The sequence below is a fragment of the Narcine bancroftii genome, chromosome 8 (assembly GCF_036971445.1).
Source record: "Narcine bancroftii isolate sNarBan1 chromosome 8, sNarBan1.hap1, whole genome shotgun sequence".
Classification (NCBI taxonomy): domain Eukaryota; kingdom Metazoa; phylum Chordata; class Chondrichthyes; order Torpediniformes; family Narcinidae; genus Narcine; species Narcine bancroftii.
The window spans coordinates 142528550-142551699 of record NC_091476.1 but is presented as its reverse complement, the minus strand read 5'-3'; the positions used below and the strand labels follow the sequence as shown (position 1 = coordinate 142551699).

General features: G+C 41.6%; 1 protein-coding gene and 1 long non-coding RNA gene across 8 annotated transcripts in view; one reads left to right on the top strand and one right to left on the bottom strand.

Annotated features, from left to right (window-relative positions):
• LOC138741291 (uncharacterized) overlaps nucleotides 1-23150 on the top strand; it is a 181403-nt gene that overhangs the window by 93033 nt on the left and 65220 nt on the right. The gene's annotated exons all lie outside the window — the stretch shown is intronic.
• cd164l2 (CD164 sialomucin-like 2) overlaps nucleotides 1-23150 on the bottom strand; it is a 54755-nt gene that overhangs the window by 30461 nt on the left and 1144 nt on the right. For all 7 annotated transcript variants that reach the window (XM_069895116.1, XM_069895118.1, XM_069895119.1 and 4 more), the window contains exon 2: nucleotides 16657-16746. In XM_069895116.1, coding sequence (XP_069751217.1) covers nucleotides 16657-16746 — 90 coding nt within the window. The remainder of the gene's footprint in view (nucleotides 1-16656; nucleotides 16747-23150) is intronic.

The following is a 23150-nucleotide window of genomic DNA, read 5'->3' as shown; positions in this document are numbered from 1 at the left end:
TTTCAAGGGACTCCTCCCTTCCTCCAACCGGAATGTCTACTTCCTTACAATGATTGATGAATACTCCAGTTTCCCCTTTGCCAAACCTTGCCAAAATATGACCAAGACCACATTTATCAAGGCCCTCTGGAATATCTTCACTCTCTTTGAGTATCCTGGCTTCATCCAAAGTGACTATGGTGCATCATTCATGAGTGATGAGTTGCGGCAGTAACTACTGGCCAGGGGCATCGCCATGAGCAGGACCATCAGCTTCAATCCTAGGTGTAATGGGCAAGTAGAAAGGGAAAACACCACAGAATGGAAAACTGTCCTCGTAGCACTGAGGTCACGGGGTCTCCCTGTCTCCCAACGGCACAAAGTCCTCCCAGATGCACTTCACCCCAACCTGTCACTTTTACATATGGCCACCACAACACTCCTCACAAACGGATATTTGTTTTCCCTAGGAAGTCAGCATCAGGGACTATGCTGCCCACCTGGCTTACCACCCAAGGACCAGTCCTGCTATGGAAGCACGTCAGGCAATTTAAAACTGACCCAGTGGTCAAGATGGTCTGCCTTCTCCACGCGAATCCCCAGTATTTATGCCTACGTTGCTTTTCCTGATGGGAGCAAAGATAGTCTCGATCTGAGATCTTGCCCCATCTTGGGCCTCCTCTGACTTTCAAAAGACAACCCCTCCCTCAACCTTAGGGGTCCCAGAGGCTGCAGATGAGCACCCCCTACCCCAGGCCACTATGGTCACCAATGATGTACCTGCTCCACCCTCCCCCACACCCAAACTGCCCCAATCCTGCGACAAATTGTTAACAGATCCACCTTACAAGCTGCTCAGAACGCTACGGTGGCCCCCCATGTCGCTTGCTGCGGCAGAGGAGACCCCTTGATAGACTTAACCTGTAAAATGTATATATGTATAGATATTTCACCTTCTCTTTTTTCTCACCCCACTGGTCTGTTCTTAAACTGGAGGGGTGAATGTGGTAAACCACTGTTGTTCATGATTGGTTGCTGCCAGCTGGACATGTCTCCCGAGACTGATCCTACCCATGGCCTCTTTTTCTTTGCTTCGATCAGTTGATGAGGTTGTAAGTAGTTCCTGTCTTTAGTTAATAAACACCTGATTGTTTTGCAATATCAGCCTTTTGTGATTATTGATGGTACATCAGTACTTAACCAACATTTCAAGCCTGAGGCCTTCATCAAGGAATGAGCAAAATGTAGGCAAGCACCGTGTACTTTATAGAGAACCGTGGAACTAGAGAACATTTTAGCACAGAAGCAGGCCCTTCTAGTCTATGCCAAACTGTTTTTCTGCCTAGTCCCACTGACCTGCACCCAGTCCATAGCCCTCCATGCCTCTCCCATCCATGTACCTGTCCAAATTCTTCCCATTTGTTAAAATTGAACCCACATTCACCATTTCATTTGGTATCTCGTTCCACACTTCCACCACTTTCTGTGTGAAGAAGTGCCCCTTAATATTCCCCCTAAACTTTTCCCCTTTCACCCTTAACCCATGTCCTCTTGTTTGTATCTCTCCTACCCTCGATGGAAAAAGCCTATCTACATTTACTTTGTCTATACCCCTCATAATTTTAAATATCTCAATCAAATCTCCCCTCATTGTTCTATGCTCCAGGGAAAATCCCAAATCGTTGTTGTGTATCTTTGCTATATAAAATACACCGTCTGACCTGCTGAGTTTTTCCAGAATTGTGCTTTGGCCAATACAGAATGAACCGGTTTAAAACTAGTTAACCATTTCCTCAAACAAATCCTCTCGACTCCAGTGTTTCCAAGGATACAAGCTTATTTTTAGTCAGGCAAGTATTCCACAAAGTCTACCTTTCTTCCTCAATGCATTAATTTGGTTACTTGGAAACAGTCATGTGATACAGGAGAATAACAAACCAGCCTGAAGATTAGATTACAAGATGCTGTTGCAACTCAACTGAATAATTAGCATTGTAGACCTAAACAATTTTAAACAAGCAAACATCTTGTGTGTGGAATGAACCTTAATCCAGCAGTAACCAGCTACTGAGAGCAGGTGACGCAGTGACGATAGATTCCAGCCCTCCAGTTGTTAATGCATTCATTCAATAGATTTCTCATTCTTAAAATAAGAACACCTTTGTATTTAAAAGGCCTCAACTTTAATTGTTCTGGCAACAACTGTCTAGGTTAATCAACTCAGCCATACAAAGTAATATGTACAGTAAATGAGAAGGCCTTCACCTTTTATGCAACAAACCTCAATTGTAGGAAGAGATGACCCAGTTTATGTAAATGAAATTCTCCTATGTCACAGAGTCACAAAGCAGAGAAACAGGCCCTACAGCCCAAATTGCCCATACCAACCAAAGTGTCTACCCAAGTTCCCTGAATTCAGCCATATCCTTCTGAACCTTTTCTATCCATGTACCTGCCCAAGTGTCTTTTGCAGCATCCTTATAACATTATAGCACCTTTTTGTGAGCTGTTTTAAAATCTCCTGTTAGATACTGTCCATTTCTGTTTGTTGGCCTGTGGACAACCTCCACAGATTTTTTTTTTGTCCTTTGCTGCTTCTCATTTTCTACTTCCTCTCTTCTGTGCTCAGTTTTCACCCATAATCAACACCACCACCCCACCAATGTTTCCTGTTTCCCAACCTTTCCAAATATAAAAAAAAATTGCCAATGACACCATCGTCATCGGCAGAATCACAGACGATAATGAGGAAGTGTACAGGAAGGAGATAGATCAGCTAGTGGCTTCACTTCAACAACCTTGCATTCAACATTAGCAAAACCAAGGAACTAATTATCAGCTTCAGGAGGGGGAAAACAGGAGAACATGAACCAGTCCTCATTGAGGAGTCAACAGTGGAAAGGGTTAAGAACTTCAAATTCCTGGGTGTCCACACCTCTGAATATCTAGGTGAGGAGTTTAAGGAGATTTGGTATTTCTACAGGTGTACCGTGGACAGCATTCTGACTAGTTGCATAATTGTCTAGCATGGAGTGGCCAATGCACAGGACAGAAAAAAAAATCAAGAGTTGTGAAATCGGTCAGCGTCATTATGGGCACCAGTCTTCTCTCCATTCAGGACATCTACAAGAGGCAGGTTAGCACCCTCTATCCTTGAGGACCCTCACCACCCAGGCCATGACCTCTTCACACTGCTACCATCAGAAAGGAGATACAGGAGCCTGAAGATGAACACCCAGTGGCACAAGGCAGCACAGTTGGTGTAGTGATTAGTGCAATGCCTTTACCGTGCCAGTGAATAGAACCGGGGTTCAAATCCTATGCTGTCTTTAAGGAGCTTGTACATTCTCCCCGTGTCTGCATGGGTTTTCCCCCGGGTCCTCCAGTTTCCCCCTGTTCGAAATGTACAGGGGTGTAGGTTAATTGGGTGTAAATTGGGCGGGACGAACTCGTGGGCCGAAATGGCCCGTTACCGTGCTGAATGCCTAAATTTAAATTTAAGGGCAGCTTCTTCCCCTCCACCATCAGATTTCTGAATGGATAATGAACCACAGACAGTACTTTCTCTTTATTTATACTATTTTAAAAATTTATTGCAATATTTGTACCTGCAATGCTGCTGCAGAACAACAAATTTTGTGACATAACGATAAATTCTGATACTTATTTACAATCTCTTTTGTCCTGTCATCTTTGTCAAATGCTGTTGATAATGTTTGCTACTTTAAAATCAAACTTGCAAATCATATCTGCATTCAAACATGATAAATTGATTGGTTGCAAACTCAGACCCACACACGGCAACATGCTCATAATTCTACAGGAATACTGTAGAAATTTTAGCAACCCATTTCAATCCAAACATCAGCTCATCCCTAAACTGTCACATAACAACATGCTTATTTTGGTGCAATCCGTGGTTATTTATCATTCTGCTCAAATTAGATTTGCTCTTTCAAAAAAAAAAAATCAGCCCCTTTGTAAAATATAACAAGTTAATATATTATTTAGTACATAACAATTTGCAGTGTTGAAATTGAAAAGGACTGGAAATCTCAAAAGGCAGTATTATATATGAATCAGTTCAAACTTTGCTTCAACAACTGATATTAATTGCATTGGACAATGAAGAGTTTGCTTCCTGAACACTTTTCGATGTATTGTTTGGATTTGGGGATGCTGATCAAGAAAATCAGCTTAAAAATTTCCTACCGCATACCATATTTTTGTGATTTCCTGTCATATTTTAAGTTTATTAGTTATATTGCCCACAAAGCAAGCTGGTTTGGTCAGTGCAAACATACCTGGGAAAGCATGGAAGGCATTTAAAGATGTCGCTAAAAATTTTCTTGGCAACTACAGAGCACCAAACTATACCCAGCTGATTGACAACATGCTTCAAGCATACAAAACTATGATGTGCAACATGTCATTGAAAATTCATTTTTTGCATTTACACTTGGACTTCTTCCCTGCTGATCTTGGTGCAATCAGTGATGAATATGGTAAAAGGTTTCACCAGAACATTCCGACCATGTAAAAGCATCAATGCTGGCCGACTATTGTTGCACACTGACATGAGAGGCATCAGATGCTGAGTACAAATGAAAATCCGCAGCAAAACATTTTTAGGTCAGTTGAACTAAAGCAATGTGTCAGCATTATTATACGATTAAACATACTAAATTAAATAAAAGTTAATCTAATCTTTATCCAACTTCCTAAATGCTACAGCAAATCTGAAATTAGCTTTGAGTTCAGCTTGAAGTTGTCTATTATAATCCACAATTTCTTTTCAGCAAGTAAACCTTTTGAAAAATTTTTTTGTCCTGTATTATCAATCAAGAAGGGATAAAAGTTGCATGGCATTCATACCACTGAATTACCTGCAGATGAGAACGAGGCATGATGAACAAGTTTGGCATACGCACATAAGAGATAGAGAGGCTGCAAATACTCAACATGATGACAGCTGGCTTCTGACTTTCCACTCTTACCCCTGGAACATTATTCACTTCTATTCCATCGGACAGGTCCCTCTGATCCAGAGGACCTCTTGCAAGACAGCAAGTAGATCAGGCCTGTACTCTGTTGAGTGTAGAAGAATGAGGAGTTCACTGTGAATAGGATTGGCAGGAATTGCCAGGCTTGATGCTGGCAGACCATTCAACATAGGGGTCAGACTCTTGGGACTAGAAGCCAGATTAATTTCTTTACTAAACTTTCAAAATTCTCTCCCTCATGATTGTAAGGATTCAGTTGGAGTACATACAAAAATCCAAGGTCAATACATTTTGCTTTGTGGGCAGTGTGTTTGGATAAAAGGCAGAAAAATGGATGGTCCAGGATCATATTAAATGGCAGAACAGACTTGTGGGGCTGAATGGCATACCTCTCCAGCTCAGCGTCCTATTCTACATTGTTGTAACTTATTAAATAATCAGAGAAACATGTACATGAATTACCAGCAATTGAAGGAAAGGGTTAAAATCTCCACAACTCAGTTAAATTTTGTTTGGTCACAGGATCTGAGTGTGGCTATAAAGTTGTGTATTTACAACCCTTCTCCAAGTGCCCCTGAACAAATTAGTTTGCTATTTAGAACACAGAAGAGAGAATATAGAACATTACGGCACAGTACAGGCCCTTCGGCCCTCGATGTTGTGCCAACCTATATATTCCTACAAAAAAAAAACGAAGCCCTTTCTACCACATAACCCTTTATTTTTCTTTCATCCATTTAACAGCCTCTTAAATGCCCCTGATATTTCAGCCTCCACTACCATCCATGGCAAGGCATTCCAGGCACCCACAACTCTCTGTATTAAAAATCTTATCCCCGATACCTCCCTTCAACTTTCATCCCGTCACTTTGTACAGATGTCCTCTGGAGTTTATTACTCCAACCCTAGGAAAAAGGTGCTAGCTGTCTACCTTATCTATGCCTCAGAATCTTGTTGACCTCTATTAAGTCATCTTCATTGAGTCTTGGTGAAGGGAATATTGCTCCTTTGCTGGTTGCAACACAGCCTGATATGGAGGCACCAACTCTCAGGACAAGAATAAATTTCAGAGCGTTGTTAACTTGGCCTGTGACATCACCACACCTCATTCCATCAAGGACATCTACATGAGGTGGTGTCTTAAAAAAGCATCCTCTATCCTCAAAACCCCCCACCAACCAGGCCATGCCCTTTTCACTCTGCTACCACCGGGAAGGAGGTACAGGAGCTTGAAGATGAACACCCAAACACAAATAGCTTCTTCCTCTTTGCCATCAAATTTCTGAATAGACAATGAACCAGACACGACCTCACTTTTTAAAATCTTCCCTCTACTAATATTTTTTTTAATTGTACATTCACGGAATTGTAATATATAGCTAATTTTGCAGCTATAATGCACAATAATCCTGCTACAAACAACACATTTTGTGACCATGTTCATAACAATAAATTGCGGAGGTCCTTCATCTGAAAATGATGAGAATAGTCCAGTGTTCCTTTTCCCAATAGAACCAATTAATTCTTGCAGTTTAGCCAATATCCCTAAATCATGCGAGAATTCGAGAATAAATGGAAAAAAAAATACATCTATCTGCTGGAGGAACTCAGCAGACTGAGTAGCAGTGGCAAAAAAAAAAGAGCACCTTGACAAAGTGCACAAGCCCAAAATGCTGGTTATCACCTTCTATGGATGTTGTGAGATCTACTGAGTTCCTCCAGCATTTTGGTGTTTTTATTACAATTACAGTATCTGCAGACTTTCGTTGACTGCTCTTTTTCACCCACTGACGCTGCTCAACCCACTGATTTCCTCCAGAAGCTTGTGTTTTGCTCCAGATTCTGTCACCTGCAGTCCTTCATGTGTCTACTAGAAGTCTTTATGCTGGGGCCTTTAATTACTGTATATATTCATGTAATCGGCAATTTTTTTTAGACCAATTTTTGGGTCAAATTCAGAGCATGAGATCGACTTTTACATGGTTCATTCTTTTGACCGTGTTAAGTACCTGCATCATTCAAGGTGTCGGGAGCATGGATGTACGGGAGGCCGGGATTAGGGTAGACGGTCAGGAGCTCTGGCATGTGGGCAGCCAAGGTGAGGATCCACTGTCAGAGTGTTTGGGGCTCCATTGGGTGGGCAGCCAGGGTGTCGGGAGCACTGGCAGGTGGGCAGCTGAGGTGAGCTTTTACTGTTGAGGTGCTTTGGGCTCTGGTGGGCGGAAAGCAGGGGTGTTAGGAGCTCTGGTAGGCAGGCAGCTGAGACAATGGTTCGTGGTTAGTGCCTTGGGAGTTCAGAAGGGCCATAAAAAGGGGGGAGGGGTTGACTTTTACACGGGTCATATGCAAACACATGATTTTTAGGCCAAAAAGGGGAAGTCGATTATTACACGGTATCAATGAATGCACGAGTATGTATGGTAATTCAGCTCCTTTCTCACACAGTATTGATGAAAACATGAATATATATGGTAATTCAGCTCCTCTCTCACACGGTATCGATGAATGCACAAGTAGATATGGTAATTCAGCTCCTGTTAAAAATACACTGGCTCTTCTCTTTCACTATTCTCCAAACTATCCAGCAAAAATTTCCTAATTTCACAATGCAGTCAATCAGCACAGTGCAGAGCTTTTGGACCAAAATCTTTGCCGAAAATCACTTCTCTGTGCCACATTATGGCCCAAGATTCGAAGTAAACCATCCTTGAACTGTGTCCCCAGTTCCACACTACCAGTCTTCTACACTCTTCCAAAAGAAGTTCAGTGTTTTTCCCTCTTGGAAAAAAATGGATCAAAATCTTCTTTGGGGAGCTGCAGAGGATTGCAGAACCCAAAATTCAAAACATAGCCATGTCTAGTAGTCATGCAATTAATTTCTAAGCAAAGGCCCAGGCAGGGTCTTGTAAGTTTTAGATTTTCAGCCACAGATTTTATCTCTTCCCAAAAAAAACCCTGTGGGGACCAGACTTTGCCACAATATAAAAAACAAATCTGTCAGTTGGCTCTGTAGGAGATATAGGATCACACTAAATAATTCAACACTACTCCAGTTTTGAAGGGCAAACTTAAAAATGAAGTCTCTGCAGCCACCAGGCTTGGATTTAAAACAACACATTCAAAGTTTAAACATTGCAGTGTTCTTGTAAATTAAATTAAATCTGAGATAACATGCTAATAAACAATGGAGAACATTAAGAATTTCAAATTCCTGGGCATCAATATCTCTGAGAATCTGCCCTGGGGCCTTCATGTCAATGGAATCACAAAGAAGGCTCGCCAGCAGCTGTACTTCATGTAGTGATAGACATCTGGGGAACGTTGCATCTTCGGAAGGCTGTGGCATCTTGGGGAGATTCAAGAAGGAACCCTCCACTTGAGGTCTGGTCTGTGTGTGTTCTGTTCTTGGTGCTGTTTGCTTAGTTAATAAATCTAGTTGTTTAAAAAGGACACAAGTTTCTTTATTGTAATAAAAGAAACATCACATGGTACAGGAGTGGAAGAGAGCCAGGAGTGAAAGAAACATGAGAAATGTGCCGTTGTGCACAGGAGAGAAATAAACATCACAATGTGAGTAATGAGTAACACTCAATATCAGCACAGAAAATAGGGAGAATTTATAAACACCTGACCCTATAAAATGGATTGGAAATGTCAACTACAGTGGAGGCTGTTTAAACAAAGATTCATGCTGTACCTGCAAGCAATTGGAATCGATAGCAAGCCAGATACATGGAAGATTGCACTGCTACTTACCATGGCTGGACCTAAAGCTCTGGAGGTTTTCAATACATTTATTTTTGCCAAGAGCAGAACAAATTCAACCAGGTTTTGGTGAACACTGTTCACCAATGAAGAATTAAACCTTCAAGTGGTATGTGTTTCACTCGCACATGCAACTGCAGGAAGAGAGCTTTGATACTTTTTTAACTGACTTAAAATTAAAAGCAAGAACATGCAATTTTGGATTGCTGTAAGATTCAATGATCTGTGATCCAATTGTGTTTGGAATTAATGATAACAAAGTGAGAGAGAGGTTGCTGCGAGAGACAGATTCTACCTTAGCTGGAGCTGTGAAGATATGCCATGCCAGTGAATTAGCTCTGCAGCATGTGGACAAGTTTGGTGATAATGTAAAAGCCAGGAAAATGAAATTCATAGCCACAGTATTTGGATACACACACAAACAAAATATGAGACATACGAAACAACAAAAAGATGGAGAGACATTCAATTGTAAATGATGTGGCACTAAGCTTACACCAAAGCAATGCTGAGCTTATGGGAAATTCAACAATAAGTGCAAAGGGCAGAATCATTATGAAGGGCAACATTTTCCAAAGGAATATAGACAGAAGTAAAAGTGTACACACTGTAGAAGAAACTGCTCTCAGTGAAACACTTTTCATGGGAATAGTAGTGCAGTAAGTGAACAGAGTTGAGCAGAATAAATGGACTATGTCATTGCATACCAATGGAACAAATATTATTTTTAAGCTGGACACAGGGGCTAAAGTCAATTTGATCTGTGAGCATGACATCAGGGCAATGAAGATAAAGCCATACACCAATGCAAATCCTGCACAGCTCAAAGCCTACAATGGACAGAGCATCAACATGAAAGGTAAACACAAAGTGTAAGTTAAAGATAAAAAGCTCCACCTCAGGTTCGCAGTATTCACTGCTTGGTGACAAACCTAGTCAATAGGGTGTATCACATTAACAGTGACAATGGACAGAGCAGCAGAGAACAAATACTGGATCAATTTCCAGACATCTTCAAAGGGTTTGAAGTTCTACCATTCACCTATAAGATACAGTTAAAGGAGGAGTCACAGCCAGTATTGCATGCCTTGAGATGGGTTCCAGCACCACTAAAAGAAAAGCTCAAGCAGGAACTCGACCAAATGACACCACTAGTGGTTATAAAGAAAGTGGAGGAACCCACAGAATTGGGGAATTCAATGGTGTGTGCCAAAAAGAAGAACGGTGACCGACACATGTGCATGGACCCAAAAAACTTGAATGGCAATATAAAGAGAGAATATTATCAGATTCTAATCAGGGATAAAATTACAAGTGAGATGGACAAATGTGAATTCAAGTGGACAGCCAACCACAAGAAAGAAGACCATTCTAACTACAGAACCAGTACTTTTGATGTCCAGAAGGATGAAAATATCTACAGACACCTCAAAAATGGAATAGGTGCCATACTACTTCAGGCTGTGGGAGAAGACTGGAGATCAGTAGCATACGCATCAAGGACGATGACTACATCTGAATGTCGATATGCACAGATAAAGAAAGAGGGTCTAGGTCTGGTCTATGGACTCAAGAAATTCTACAGTTATGTGTATGGTCTACCAACATTCATAGCAGAGATAGGCCACAAGCCATTAATAGTGATAATCAAGAAAAGTTTCAGTGAAATGTCACCACAAATCCATAGACGGAGGATAAAGCTACAACGTTATGACTTTGAATTAATGTTCACACCAGGGAAACTTATTGTGCTGGCTGATGCTTTATCCAGAGCAATGACGCAGAGTGAAGCACACAATAAGAGTTCTACAGAGACAGATATGATTCTCAACAAGAACCTGATCTCTTCCCGTATCTGACATGAAATCCAAAAAGGATGCAGCTGAAACAGAAAAGGACACAGTTCTACAGGTCATCAAGAATCTGAATGAAGGATGGCCTAGAGGTGAATGTCAGCCATACTACAACATCAGAGCTGAGCTGAGTGCTGTCAATGGGCTTCTACTCAGAGAGAGCAGAATTATCATTCCTCAATCACTAAGACAATAGATGCTGAAAAGGGTGCATGAGGGGCACCTTGGAATGGAAAAATGCAAGAGAAAGGCCAAAACTGCTGTTTATTGGCCATGGATAAATGCTGACATTGGCAGGATAGTGTCCAGCTGTGAGATCTGTTTGAAGAACTGCACACTTAAAAGTTTGTGTTGCTGATGTTCGTGTAACGTTTGTGTTGAACTTTAAATTGAAAGAATACTGTTTTAGTGTGCCATGTTAGATCAAACCTCTCGAGGAAAGGGGATGTCGTGATAGAGTGATACCACCAAGAGGAGTTGGAAACTGAGTGTGTGGCATCTGGGGAATGTTGCATCTTTGGAAGGCTGTGGCATCTTGGGGAGATTCAAGAAGGAAGCCTCCACATGAGGTCTGATCTGTGTGTGTTCTGCTATTAGTGCAGTTTGCTAAGTTAATAAATCTAGTTGTTTAAAAAGAGCCCATTTCTTTATTGTAATAAAAGAAACATCACACTTCGTGCGGAATTTGAGGGGATTTGGTATATTGCCAAAGGCTCTTGCCAATTTCTACAGGTCACTGTTGCATCACTGTCTGATATGGAGGTGCCAACTGTAACACAAATATTATAACATTGATTGTAACACAAACATTATGAAATAGATTGTAGAACAAACATTATGAAATAGATTGTAGACTATATGTTAATTTGGGTAATTACTAATATTTGGGGGGTTAGCTAGTTATTTGCTTGGGGGAAAATGGGAATGAAACTTGTAAATGGGCAATGGGATCGGTGAAACGGATGGGGGGTATACGCAAAGGAGGGTTGGGGGGAGCCCTCGCCCGCCAGCCGGACAACCCCGTGAACAGAGCCCGTATAGAGCTTGGCAATAGTAGGCGAACTAATGTAACGTGGTGGTAGCGTAGTCAGGGCAAGATTGCCCTCTAAAGAGGACAAAGGAGGGATTGTTAGGTAAAAACATCATGAGCTGGGAATGTAGAGGGAGTCACCCAGTGCTGGGCCGTAACAAGATGCAGTTGTGACCTTGTACTCTCAAGATAAGAGTGGGGATGACAAATTGATGTGCAGGAGGCTAGCAGAGAGGGACAGCAACAGTTTATTCATTGGACAATGTCATGGTATGATAATTTACTAAGTACATATCCTAAGGTATATAAAAAACACCACTTGCTGATAACGGCAGAATGCGCCTTCTCCAACTAACACTGTTAGTTGCAAGTGTTACAATCCGGTAATAAAGAACAAAGAACCTTGATTTCGACTCAGTCTCACTCATTCATGAACAAAGCAGACCTAACACAACGCAAAGGACAGGAAAAGACTACACAGAGTTGTGAACCTGGCCAGCACCATCACGGGCACCAGTCTTCGCTACATTGACGACATTTACAAGAGACGGTGTCTCACAAAAGCAGCTTCTATCCTCAAGGAAATTCTCCACCCCGACCATGCCCTCTTCACACTGCTACCATTGGGAAGGAGGTACAGGAACCTGAAGTCGAACACCCAACGGTACAGAAACAGCTTCTTCCCCTCCGCCATCAGATTTCTAAATATACAATGAAGCATAAGCACCACTTCACTTTCACATTTTGCACTAATTTATTATTTTTTAAAAATTATATATCAATTTTGCACCTATAATGCTGCCACAAAACAATGAATTTCGTGACGTGTTCATGACAATACATTTTGATGCTGATTCTATTAAGTTGGGAACTAAATTCAGGCAGAGTTGTGTTTTACTACTATATTGCACACTTCATCCTGTCCACTAACACCACATACATTAGTTGATGAGAACCACAGATGAGTTGGCATCTTATTGAAGTGACCATAAAGCTGCAATACAAAGCTCTTTTGTAGCATCAAAAGCAAAAAGCTCTTCTGAAAACCACTTTTGTCGTCTCCTTTTGCACATTTCCCCTTGGATAGGTGAATGGCAAATATACAGTGAGGAAAAATTCGCAGTTGCAGAAAAATGCCAGAGAATTCTGGCACAAAATGCATTTGACAGGGGACATTAAACTGAATATAAGGTTATGAAATAGTGTAGAGAAAAGAGGGGCCTGGAGTGTGTGTACTCAGATGTGGGAGAGTAGACAGGTGATTAAAATAGGATAGAGCTATTATTGTAGGTGCACAGAATAGAGATGTCATACTATAGAGGCACAAAATAACTAGACTACTGTGTAGAATTCCAGGTGCACTGGTTCCAGGAGGGACTGATAGGATTTTGTGGCTGGGGATCTCGACTTTCCATGGAAATGTAAGTTTAGGGGAGATTAAAATTTGAAATAATTTCAGATTTATTGTCAGAGTACATACATGACATCATATACAACCCTGAAATTCTTCTTCCTGCAGGCCAGGCAGAATTAGGACTTATTGGTAGTGTAAAAAAAACTGTATGCAACGTACACAAATAAAGAAATGTAAACAAAGTGACCACACAATACAGAGAGAAAAAAGTCAATAAAATGCAAATGTAAGAGTCCTTAAATGAGTTCCAGATTGAGTTTGTGGTTGAGGAGTCTGATGGTGGAGGGGTAGCAACTGTTCCTGAACATGATAGTGTGACTCTTGTGGCATCTATAACCTCTTTCCTGATGGCAGCAGCGAGATCAGAGCGTATTTTGGGCAGTGTGGATCCTTGATGATTGCTGCTGCACTCTGACGGCAATGTTTTCCTTAGGTATTCTCAGTGGTGGGAAGGGTTTTACCTGTGACATCCTGGGCTGTCTCCACTACCTTTTGCAGGGCTTTCTGCACAGAGGTATTGGATCACATTTTTCACCACACATCTGTAGAAATTTGCCAGGATTTCTAATGGCACACCAAACCTCTGCAAACTCCTGAGGAATATCACAAGGGATCTGGATACAGTTAATAGAAGAGGGGCTGATCACTAGGGAGTTTAAATGTTTAAGAATTTAAAGTTTCAGTTTTAGGTGTTGACAGCCAGAGAGTGGGCAGGGACCTGGAACCCAGGAATGGCAGCAATGATAGAAGCTGCTATCATAGCCACAGTATGGCATCAAAAAGGGGCAATATAGACTCCATGGATCAAGCATCGGATGAGGGAACCAGTAATTGTCATCTGATTGTACACATGAAATAAATGGGCTCTGCAATACAACTTGCTCTGATTTTATACCATAGAACCGTAGAACATTACAGCACAGAAAACAGGCCTTTCAGCCCTTCAATAGTCAGAACTATTGTTCTACCTCATCCCCCTGACCTGCACCAGTCTATATCCCTCTATACGCCTCCCATCCAAATTCTTCTTAAATGTTAAAATTGATCCCGCATTCACCACCTCAGATGGCAGCTCGTTCCACACTCTGTGTGAAGAAGTTTCCCCCTCATGTTCCCCTAAACATTTCCCCTTTCACCCTTAACCCATGTCCTCCGTTTTATATCTCACCTATCCTCAGTGGAAAAAACCCTACTTATATTTACTCTGTCTATATTCATCATAATTTTGTATACCTCAATCAAATCTCCCCTCATTCTTCTTTGCTCCAGGGAATAAAGTCCTAACCTGTTTAACCTTTTCCCATAACTCAGTTCCTGAAGTCTGGGCAACATCCTAGTAAATCTTCTCTTCACTCTTTCTATCTCATTGAGATCTTTTCTGTAGTTATGTGACCAAAACTGTACACAAAACTCCAAATCTGGCCTCACCAATGTCTTATACAACTTTACCATAACATCCCAACTCCTATACTCAAGACTAATTTTTCCATGGTAAAGCAGCTTGCACCACCACAATGGAAGCCAGCTTTTCCATAATCCAGAATCAGAAGCTGGGGACCTGGAGATATTTATGGCAAACTGGATTAAGACGATCAGGATGTTGAATAGCTGCAACCTCCATTCATACAGAAAATTCAAGACAACAGGATCCCCCAGAGGAAAAATAGGGAAAAAAAAAAATCACTAACACCTTTGGTCAAAGATCAATTTGAGCATCAGCTTGAAGACCTGGGAGGTGGGAGCAATGTGGGGAGGCGGGGATTACCGAAAGCTGAAAAGGCCAACTCAGTTGAAGGACAACCAAGAGGCTAAAATTGGAGGAACATCAATAGAGGTTTTCAAGCTAATGGGGTCGACAGGGACAGGGTGGCAATAAAGATATGAATTTGTAAAAGTCATGGTTAACCTTGAAGCAGTGTAGCCCAGTAACTTGGAGGATTTGGGCAAAAAAAACTCAAATCATTCCAGCAAAGTAGCAAAACTTTTTATGGTTTAGAGCAGCCATTCTCAACAGGATCTCTATGGCCCTGGGGATGCCACACTTTTATTTCTTTTCACCTTGTGTAACAGATTTTTAAAAATTCTGTCTGTAGGAGGGAAGTATGGAAGAAACCAAAACTTGACAGCTGCACATGGAAGGGGGTCCATAAACATTGAGCAGAGTCCTGGGGGGGTGGGGAATGCATAGTCGAAGAAAGACATTGGGAATGGCTGGTTGAGAGTTTGGTGAGAGCACTCAAGAGATGCTAGTCAGAAATGCATTGGAATAGTTCAGTCCAAGAGGTAACCATGTGTGGATAAGAATTTCAAGCAGATAAGGTTTAGAAACCAGGCAGTGTGTAGTGGATAAAGGAAACCTTTATGGTTCTGCAGATACAAGGTACAAATATCAATTTGGGGTCAAATGTGTCACCTAGGTTGCAAACAGACCATTGATAGGGTAATTAACACAGAAATATCTATTTCTTATGATACCCAGTTTCTGCAAACTCAACCCAAAACCAAACTAAAATCAGTATTTGATGTTTAACATTGTGCTTGAAGTTTTTAAATATTTGAAGTTACTGCTCATTTAGATACAATATCAGCAGTTGCAGAAAATTCCTTGTTTCTAGGGGACAAATGAGGGAAATGGGAAAGTGATGCAAAAGAAAAATATTGCTGTTACATCATATGTCATTAACACCTTAATCCCACGCCTGGCTGGAGCTGGTGGTTCAGCCAGTACCATCATCTACTTAACAAATGGGGAAACCATGGCATGATTGACAGCTACAGATCTATCTACGGGAGCAAGGACATTAATTCCCATTCATAGAGCAGAAGCAAATGGTTGATGTGATCTCAAACATCGGCTTGAGCCACAATGTTCTTCCTTCCTGGGGAAAAGGAACACCAATGAAAATTGAACACTCAACCTGCACTCTGACATCTGGCAATCTCAGCAGGGGAAGTAGCTTCCTGCAGAGTGTCCCTCCACCAAACTATGGTGACTGCACACTTTGTGAAATCCTTTGTATCAACATTCTTGACTTATTTCGATCAAAATGCCCAACTCTGCAAGGTTGGGACAAGAGACCACAGAACTAAAGATGCAACTGGATCAATAGGGCAGCCATGGCTAGTATTGGGGTTAGCTGTGTGCTGTTACAGCACCGGCGATTGAATTCTGTCCTATCTGTAAGGAGTTTATATATTCTCCCTGTGTCTTTGTGGGTTTTCCCCAGGAGCTCCGATTTCCTCCCACCCTTCAAAACATACTGGGGTTGTTAGTTAATTGGTGTACTTGGGCAGCACGGGCTCGTGGGCTCATATGTCTAAGTTTCTTTTAATTAAAATTTAAAAATTAAAAAAATTCAACCATAAAAATAATCCACGAGGCACTTGGTTTGGTTTATATTTAAAGAGTAAACCTATGGTAAGCCTGCTATTGAATCTGGCCAGATCAGGTCATCAGGATTCTAACTTTAGAATACCAAAATATGCTGCATTTTAAGCTCAAGTGTTAAGGTCAAAAAAATAAATAAAAACAGGCCAAAAACTAAGACCTTTACTTCATCTGACCTCCTTCGGTTGCTGCACACAAACTTAAACTATGTACAAGGCACTCACCTGACTGACAGTGTGCCCACATGCAGTCTGTTAGGTTCAACAAAGCATTGCCAGTAATGCAACTTGCACAGGACTCCAATTCTGCACAGTCTATAAAAATACACAAATAGGGCATTAAATATAACAGGCAATAATATACTAATCAATCAGAATCAGAATTTATTGTTATGAGATTCGGTGTTTTGTGGAAGCAACATAGTGCAAACATTCATATTATCAACCATCTTACAACAAAAATATAAAAAATTTAAATAGCAGTGCATGAAAAGTAAGGCGTGTCTGTGGTTCATTGCTCATTCAGAAATCTGATGGCAGCAGGGAAAAAGCTGTCTTAGTGCCACTGAGTGCTCGTCTTCAGGCTCCTGTACCTTTCCCCCCCCAAATGGTAGCAGAGTGAAGAGGGCATGTCCTGGGTGGTGGGGAATAGAGGCTACTTTCCTCAGACACCACCTCTTGTAGATGCCCTCAATGGAGGGAAGACTGATGCCCACGATGTCGCAGGCCTCTGGAGTTTTTTTTTCTTGTCCTGAGGGTTGGCACCTCCATGCCAGACAGCGATGTAACCAACCAAAATGCTCTCCACGGTACGACTGCAGAAGTTTTGGTGACGTACTGAATCTCCTCAAACTCCTCACAAAGTGTAGCCACTGGGAAACCTTCTTTGAGATTGCATGAACATGGAGGCTCCAGGACAGATACTCAGATCTAAGACCCTCCACTTGGCAATTACCACAGAGGTTAATGAATTTGCATCTTTAAATTATATCCCAACAGCTCCACAAATCAGTGAGGTTGAAGCAAGTCTAAAAAGAGTGAAAACCATATTTGTGTGGCAGCTTTTGGATCACAAGAAATCTGCAGCTGATAAAGCAGATTGCATTTCGTAGTGGCTTTCCGATCTCTCTCAGGACAACCTAACACATGAACAATGAACAGAGCAGCTTAAGCACTGACAGAAGAAATGGAGCAGCCAATTTTCACACAAGAAAGAAATTCAAGTCAAGTAATGTTTGAGTGATAAATAAAGACTAGGTCTGGGGAATCATGGGGTCCTTCTTCAAAACAGCATTATGAGATACTAAAACCAGACAAAAAGAGAGGCTTTTTCAATTTAACATCACATCCACGGAGCAGAATTTCTGAACATAATACTCCCTTACCTAATGTGTTTGCCTTTCCATGCTTATGTTCTAAATCGAGGCCAGTTATGTTACCCCTTGAGCCATTGCTGAGACTACCTTTGGAAGGAGGTCTTAATAAAGATTTGAACAATCCAAATTCTAACCAGTGGCAGTCTTCCAAAGTCTTAAATATTCGACAATTCTACTTTGCCCCAAATAGGTTTTGTATCAACCTTCTTGCTGTGAAATGGGCTGATGTTTACAGCAGAACACAAAAGTGGTGGAGAAACTCCACAGGCCACAGAGTATCTGCAGAAAGTCAAAGGCAGTCACCGTTTCAAGCCCGAGCCCTTATCAGGAGAGCTGAAAATCAGATAGGTGATTGAATGTCTGCAGTATGCATCTTTCGCACTTGCTGGCTCACAATTCAGGTGATCCTGCAATCTTGAAGAATCTCAGCTGCGGCTGGCATTGTAATCAACAACTATCTGACAAATGTAGATAGGCTTTTTCCACTGAGGGTAGGTGAGATACAAACCAGAGGATATGGGTTAAGAGTGAAAGGGGAAATGTTTAGGGGGAACTTCTTCAAATGGAGAGTGCTGGAAGTGTGGAACGAGCTGCCAGCTGAAGTGGTGAATGTGGGCTCATTTAAGAAGAATTTGAATACGTACATGGATGGGAGAGGTATGGAGGGCTATGGACTGGGTGTAGGTCATTGGGACTAGGCAAAAAAATAATGGTTCAACAGAAACTAGAAGGGCCAAAGGAGCCTGTTTCTGTGCTATAATGTTCTAAGGTTCTCTGAAAAATACATTTACATTTTATAGTGTTCAGGCAAAACAGATAAAGTGATAGTGATTGAACAACCCCTTAGAATGACCTTTTATACCAAAAGAATATGGATCTTTGTCTTCACTTTGTAACCAACGAATGTGGTTTTATTTTTCGAGCCAGTTTACTGGTCAGAAGCAAATTTAATTACTTCCTCTAACCTGTCCCTCGTCAGACAGAGTATCAAGTACAGAGGTTGGGAGGTCATGTTGCAGCCGTTCATGATGTTGGAAAGGCCCCATTTGGAATATTATGTTTAGTATTGGTCACCGCGCTATAGGAAAGATGCCAAGCAGGAGAGGGTGCAGTGAAGATGTTGTCAAGGCTCAGGGGCCTGAGCTACAGGGAGAAGTTGAATAGACTGGGGCTTTATTCATTGGAGCACAGGAGGATGAGGGGTGATCTCATAGGGGTGTACAAAATCAGATAAGGAACAGATTAGATGAACATAAAGAGTCTTTTGCCCAGAGCAGGGGAAATCAGTAACCAAAGGAGATAGGTTTTAAAGTGAAGGGGAACCTGAGGATTTTTTTTCCACACACACACACACACACACACACACACACACACACACACACACACACACACACACACACACACACACACACACACACACACACACACACACACACACACACACACACACAGAGTGTGGTGAGTGCAGGAAACAGGCTATAAGAGGAGGTCATTGAAACAGATTCTCTGTTTAAGAAAAAATTAGACAGATACCCAGGTAGGAGGGATGAAAAGTGATATGCAGGCAGGTGGGAGTAGTGAGGATGGGTCATTTTGGTCAGTGTGGGCAAGTTGGGCTGAAGGGCCTGTTCCCATGCTGTATGACTCTATACGAGCTGGAAAGCAAATGGTGCATCCATCTCAACTAACAGCTCTCAGTTTCAAAGATCGCCACTAGTTTATACTATATAATTTTTTTAAAAATATCATCTCTTTTGGAATAGTGCAGTTCATTGACTAATTGTTCATTAACTCATTGTAATCCTCCAGGGGAGCCTTAAACCTCATGGCATGAACAAACACTTTTCTAATTTTATGCAACCCCAATATTATTCCATGTTCCCACCTCCTCACCTACTCCTGTAATTATTTTTTCTCTCTAAATTTTCATTTGCTCTTTCCTTTCGTTACAATTTCTCCCTTTACCTATCTCTGCGCCTCTCTCAACTTCTGTCCTCGACTTTGTCATCTCTGGGCCCCCAGCTTCTTTTCCCCCTGTCCTATATTAGTCTTGATAAAGGGTTCAGGCCCAAATCGTTGACCAACTATTTCTACACAGATGCTACCTGTCCAGCTGAGTTCCTCCAACAGTTCTGTCTTGGCTCAAGATTCCACCAGCGGCAGAATTTATGCTTCTCTATTGTTCATTGACATTGTGTGAACACACATCATGAGGTTGCAAGTTAGAGCAGTTAGTAGCATTTGCCAATAGCCTGATGTTACTTGGTAAAGCGAGTTAGTGACTTGGCCCTGGCTGGAAGGGGTCCTGGGTGGGAATAGGGTCCTGTCCTGGGTAGCAGGTTTTGGAGAGAAGAGGCTAACCAAGTGTGCGCAGGCATGGTCACAATGAAGCAAACACATGATCTTTGCCAAAGTATAACCATGTACAAAAAGGGGCAAGGACAGAATGGTAAGTTAGTTAGCAAGGGCAAGTTGGGCCGAAGGACCTGCTCTGAGCTACACAATGATGTTAATCGTGAGGAAGTAGACCATGGATAGAGTTGCTTTCTTCAGAATAGGTACCTCACCTTTCATTATAGCGGACACAATACTTAAAGCTTGTTGTCGAGCCAGTGAACCCAGAACAAAAGCAGACCAACTGATCACCAACCTTGCTACTGTTGATGTGACCTCGTGGATAAAATGGCCTCCAAAGGCCAAGCTAGCAACACCACTTCAGAGAATATTGAAAAGCAAGATTCTGTGATGTCAAAAAATGGCAAATTATTTAAATACATGAGGAGAAATCTTCAATACTTTGGTCAATTTCAGTCGAAATGAAGAGTATTTGTAGCTTTGCGGACGGTCTCATTTTAAAGTACTAATAAGGTGGCATTTATTACTTTCATGTCACCTTGTGCAAGTCAGCATTTTGCAAGAGGATGACACATTATAACAAGCAATGCATGGGCCAATTAAACTCAAGTTTCTGACATTAAAGCTTTGATATAATTGGTACCACGAAAACCGGAGCCAGTGTAAACCAGAGACAAGCACAAAACTAGGTCAAAACACAAACTGCTTTGTCAAAGATATGGCCAACAAGAAGGGATGTTAAACTAAATACAAACAGGTTATAAAAAGATTCCAAACCTCCATATAAAGAGCAGGCAGGTTATCCTTGGTGAACTGGCTAACTTTCCCCATCCCCCCTTAGTTTAAATATCCATCCATCAGCTGCAAAATCACCTATGCCTTCAAGGTGCTTGTTGAGCAGCAAATCTTCTTAAAGCAAGTTGACCAAAAACTGCTGACTCAGTGACTGGTTCCCTGGCACTGCTTTGTAGAGCATACACCAGAGGACATCTGTACAAAGTGAAGGGAGGGAAGTTTAGGGGAGACATCAGGGGTAAGTTTTTAATACAGAGGGATGTGGGTGCCTGGGGTGGTGGAGGAAATTGGAACCATAGGGGTATTTAAGACTCTCTTAGACTGGCACATGGATGAAATAGAGGATTACGAGGTTTTCTTTTTGGTAGGTATATATAGGCCAGCACAACAGCGTGGGCCAAATGGCCTGTACTGTGCTGTAGTGTTTTTATGTTCTGTAATCAAAAGGTTTGATTATGAAAAAGCCTCCCAACTGCTGCAAGATAAGTGCTGATCCCCTTAATAAAAATAACAAGGTAGCTTTGATGATAAATACGATTTCTAATTTCAGAGATCCATCTTCACTGACAGATTTTAAATGCGGAAAAGGATCAACTAATTTTCTGCAGGTATTTGGCAGGAAACAAAGGTGTGTCTCTCATCAGATGCACATCAAGTTTTAAACAGAAGGACGTAAGAAATAGGAGCAGGAGTCGGCCATCCAGGCCATCGAGCCTGCTCTGCCATTCAATGAGGTCACGGCTAGTCTGATGATAGGCTCATCTCCTTTTCCCCTTATCCATTAATTCCCTTACGATGCAGAAATCTATCCAACCTTGTCTAAAATATATTTACTTGGGTAGCCTCCGCTGCTTCAATGGGCAACGAATTCCACAGATTCACCACCCTCTGGGAAAAGCAGTTCCATCCTAAATCTATTACTTGATGCCACGTCCTCTAGTTCTGGTCTCCCCTACCCATGGAAACAACATACCTACCTCTATCTTATCTATGCCTTTCATAAGATCCCCTCTCATTCCTCTAAATTTCACGAGTACAGTCTAAGATGACTAAATCTCTCCTTATAGGCTAACTCCCTTGTCTCTGGAATCAATGTGGTGAACCTCCTCTGTACTGCCTCCAAAGCCAGTACATCCTTCCTCAAGTAAGGAGACCAGAACTGTTCGCTGTACTCTGGATGTCACCTCACCAGTACAATTGGAGCATAACCTCCCTCCTCCTAAATTCAATCCCTCTCCCAATGAAGGCCATCATTTCATTTGCCTTCTTGTTTGCCTGCTGCACCTGCAAACCAACCTTTTGCAATTGATCCACAAGCACTCCCAAGTCCTTCTGTACTGAGGCTTTCCTACAATTGCTTTTCATTTAAATAATAACTTGATCTTCCATTTTTCCTTTGAAAGTGGATAATCTCACATCGGCCATTATTGTACTCTGCTAGATCCTTGCCCACTCAACCACATCTCTATCTCTGCAGACTCTATCCTCTGCACAATCTGCTTTTCAGCTCCATTCAACAAACTTAGATGCGCTACACCCTGAGTGTCGTAGCTGTCTGATCACTTGTCACATCAAAGGCAGGGCACAGAAGTTTCTTTGAGATTGTGAAGCATATCCACAGACCTCTCACTCATCTAAATGAAAGAGCCAGAAATGAACCCTCTGTAGTTGGTGTCAGAAGAGCTTCATAGGAAACATCCTCCCAACCATCACAGGTCAAATTACATGGCAAAAAGCTAACTGGCTGCAAAACTAGGTGGTTTTTCCAACGTGGACGTGGAAAGTGTCAAACAAAAAAGGTTGTCTATTTTTAAAAAAAAACACTCCACTCATTCAGGTCGTTAAAATAAGTTATTATTCAGGGGTTAAAAAAAAACACCATGCTGGAGAAATTCAGCAGGTCTAACCATGTACTTTATATAGTAAAGATAAAAATACTTAACCAACGTTTCAGGCCCTTCATCAAAGTGGGAGCAAAATGCCAGGTACTTTTATAGCAAAGATAAACCATAATCCTAATGCCCCTGCCTATATTTTGCTCCTACCTCGATGAAGGGCTCAAGCCCGAAACGTTGGTGATGTTTCTTTATCTTTGCTACATAAAGTATACTGAGTTTCTCCAGCGTTGAGTTTTTACTCCAACCAGTATCTGCAGACTTTTCACTCTTATTATTCAGTGGGAAAGGATTACAA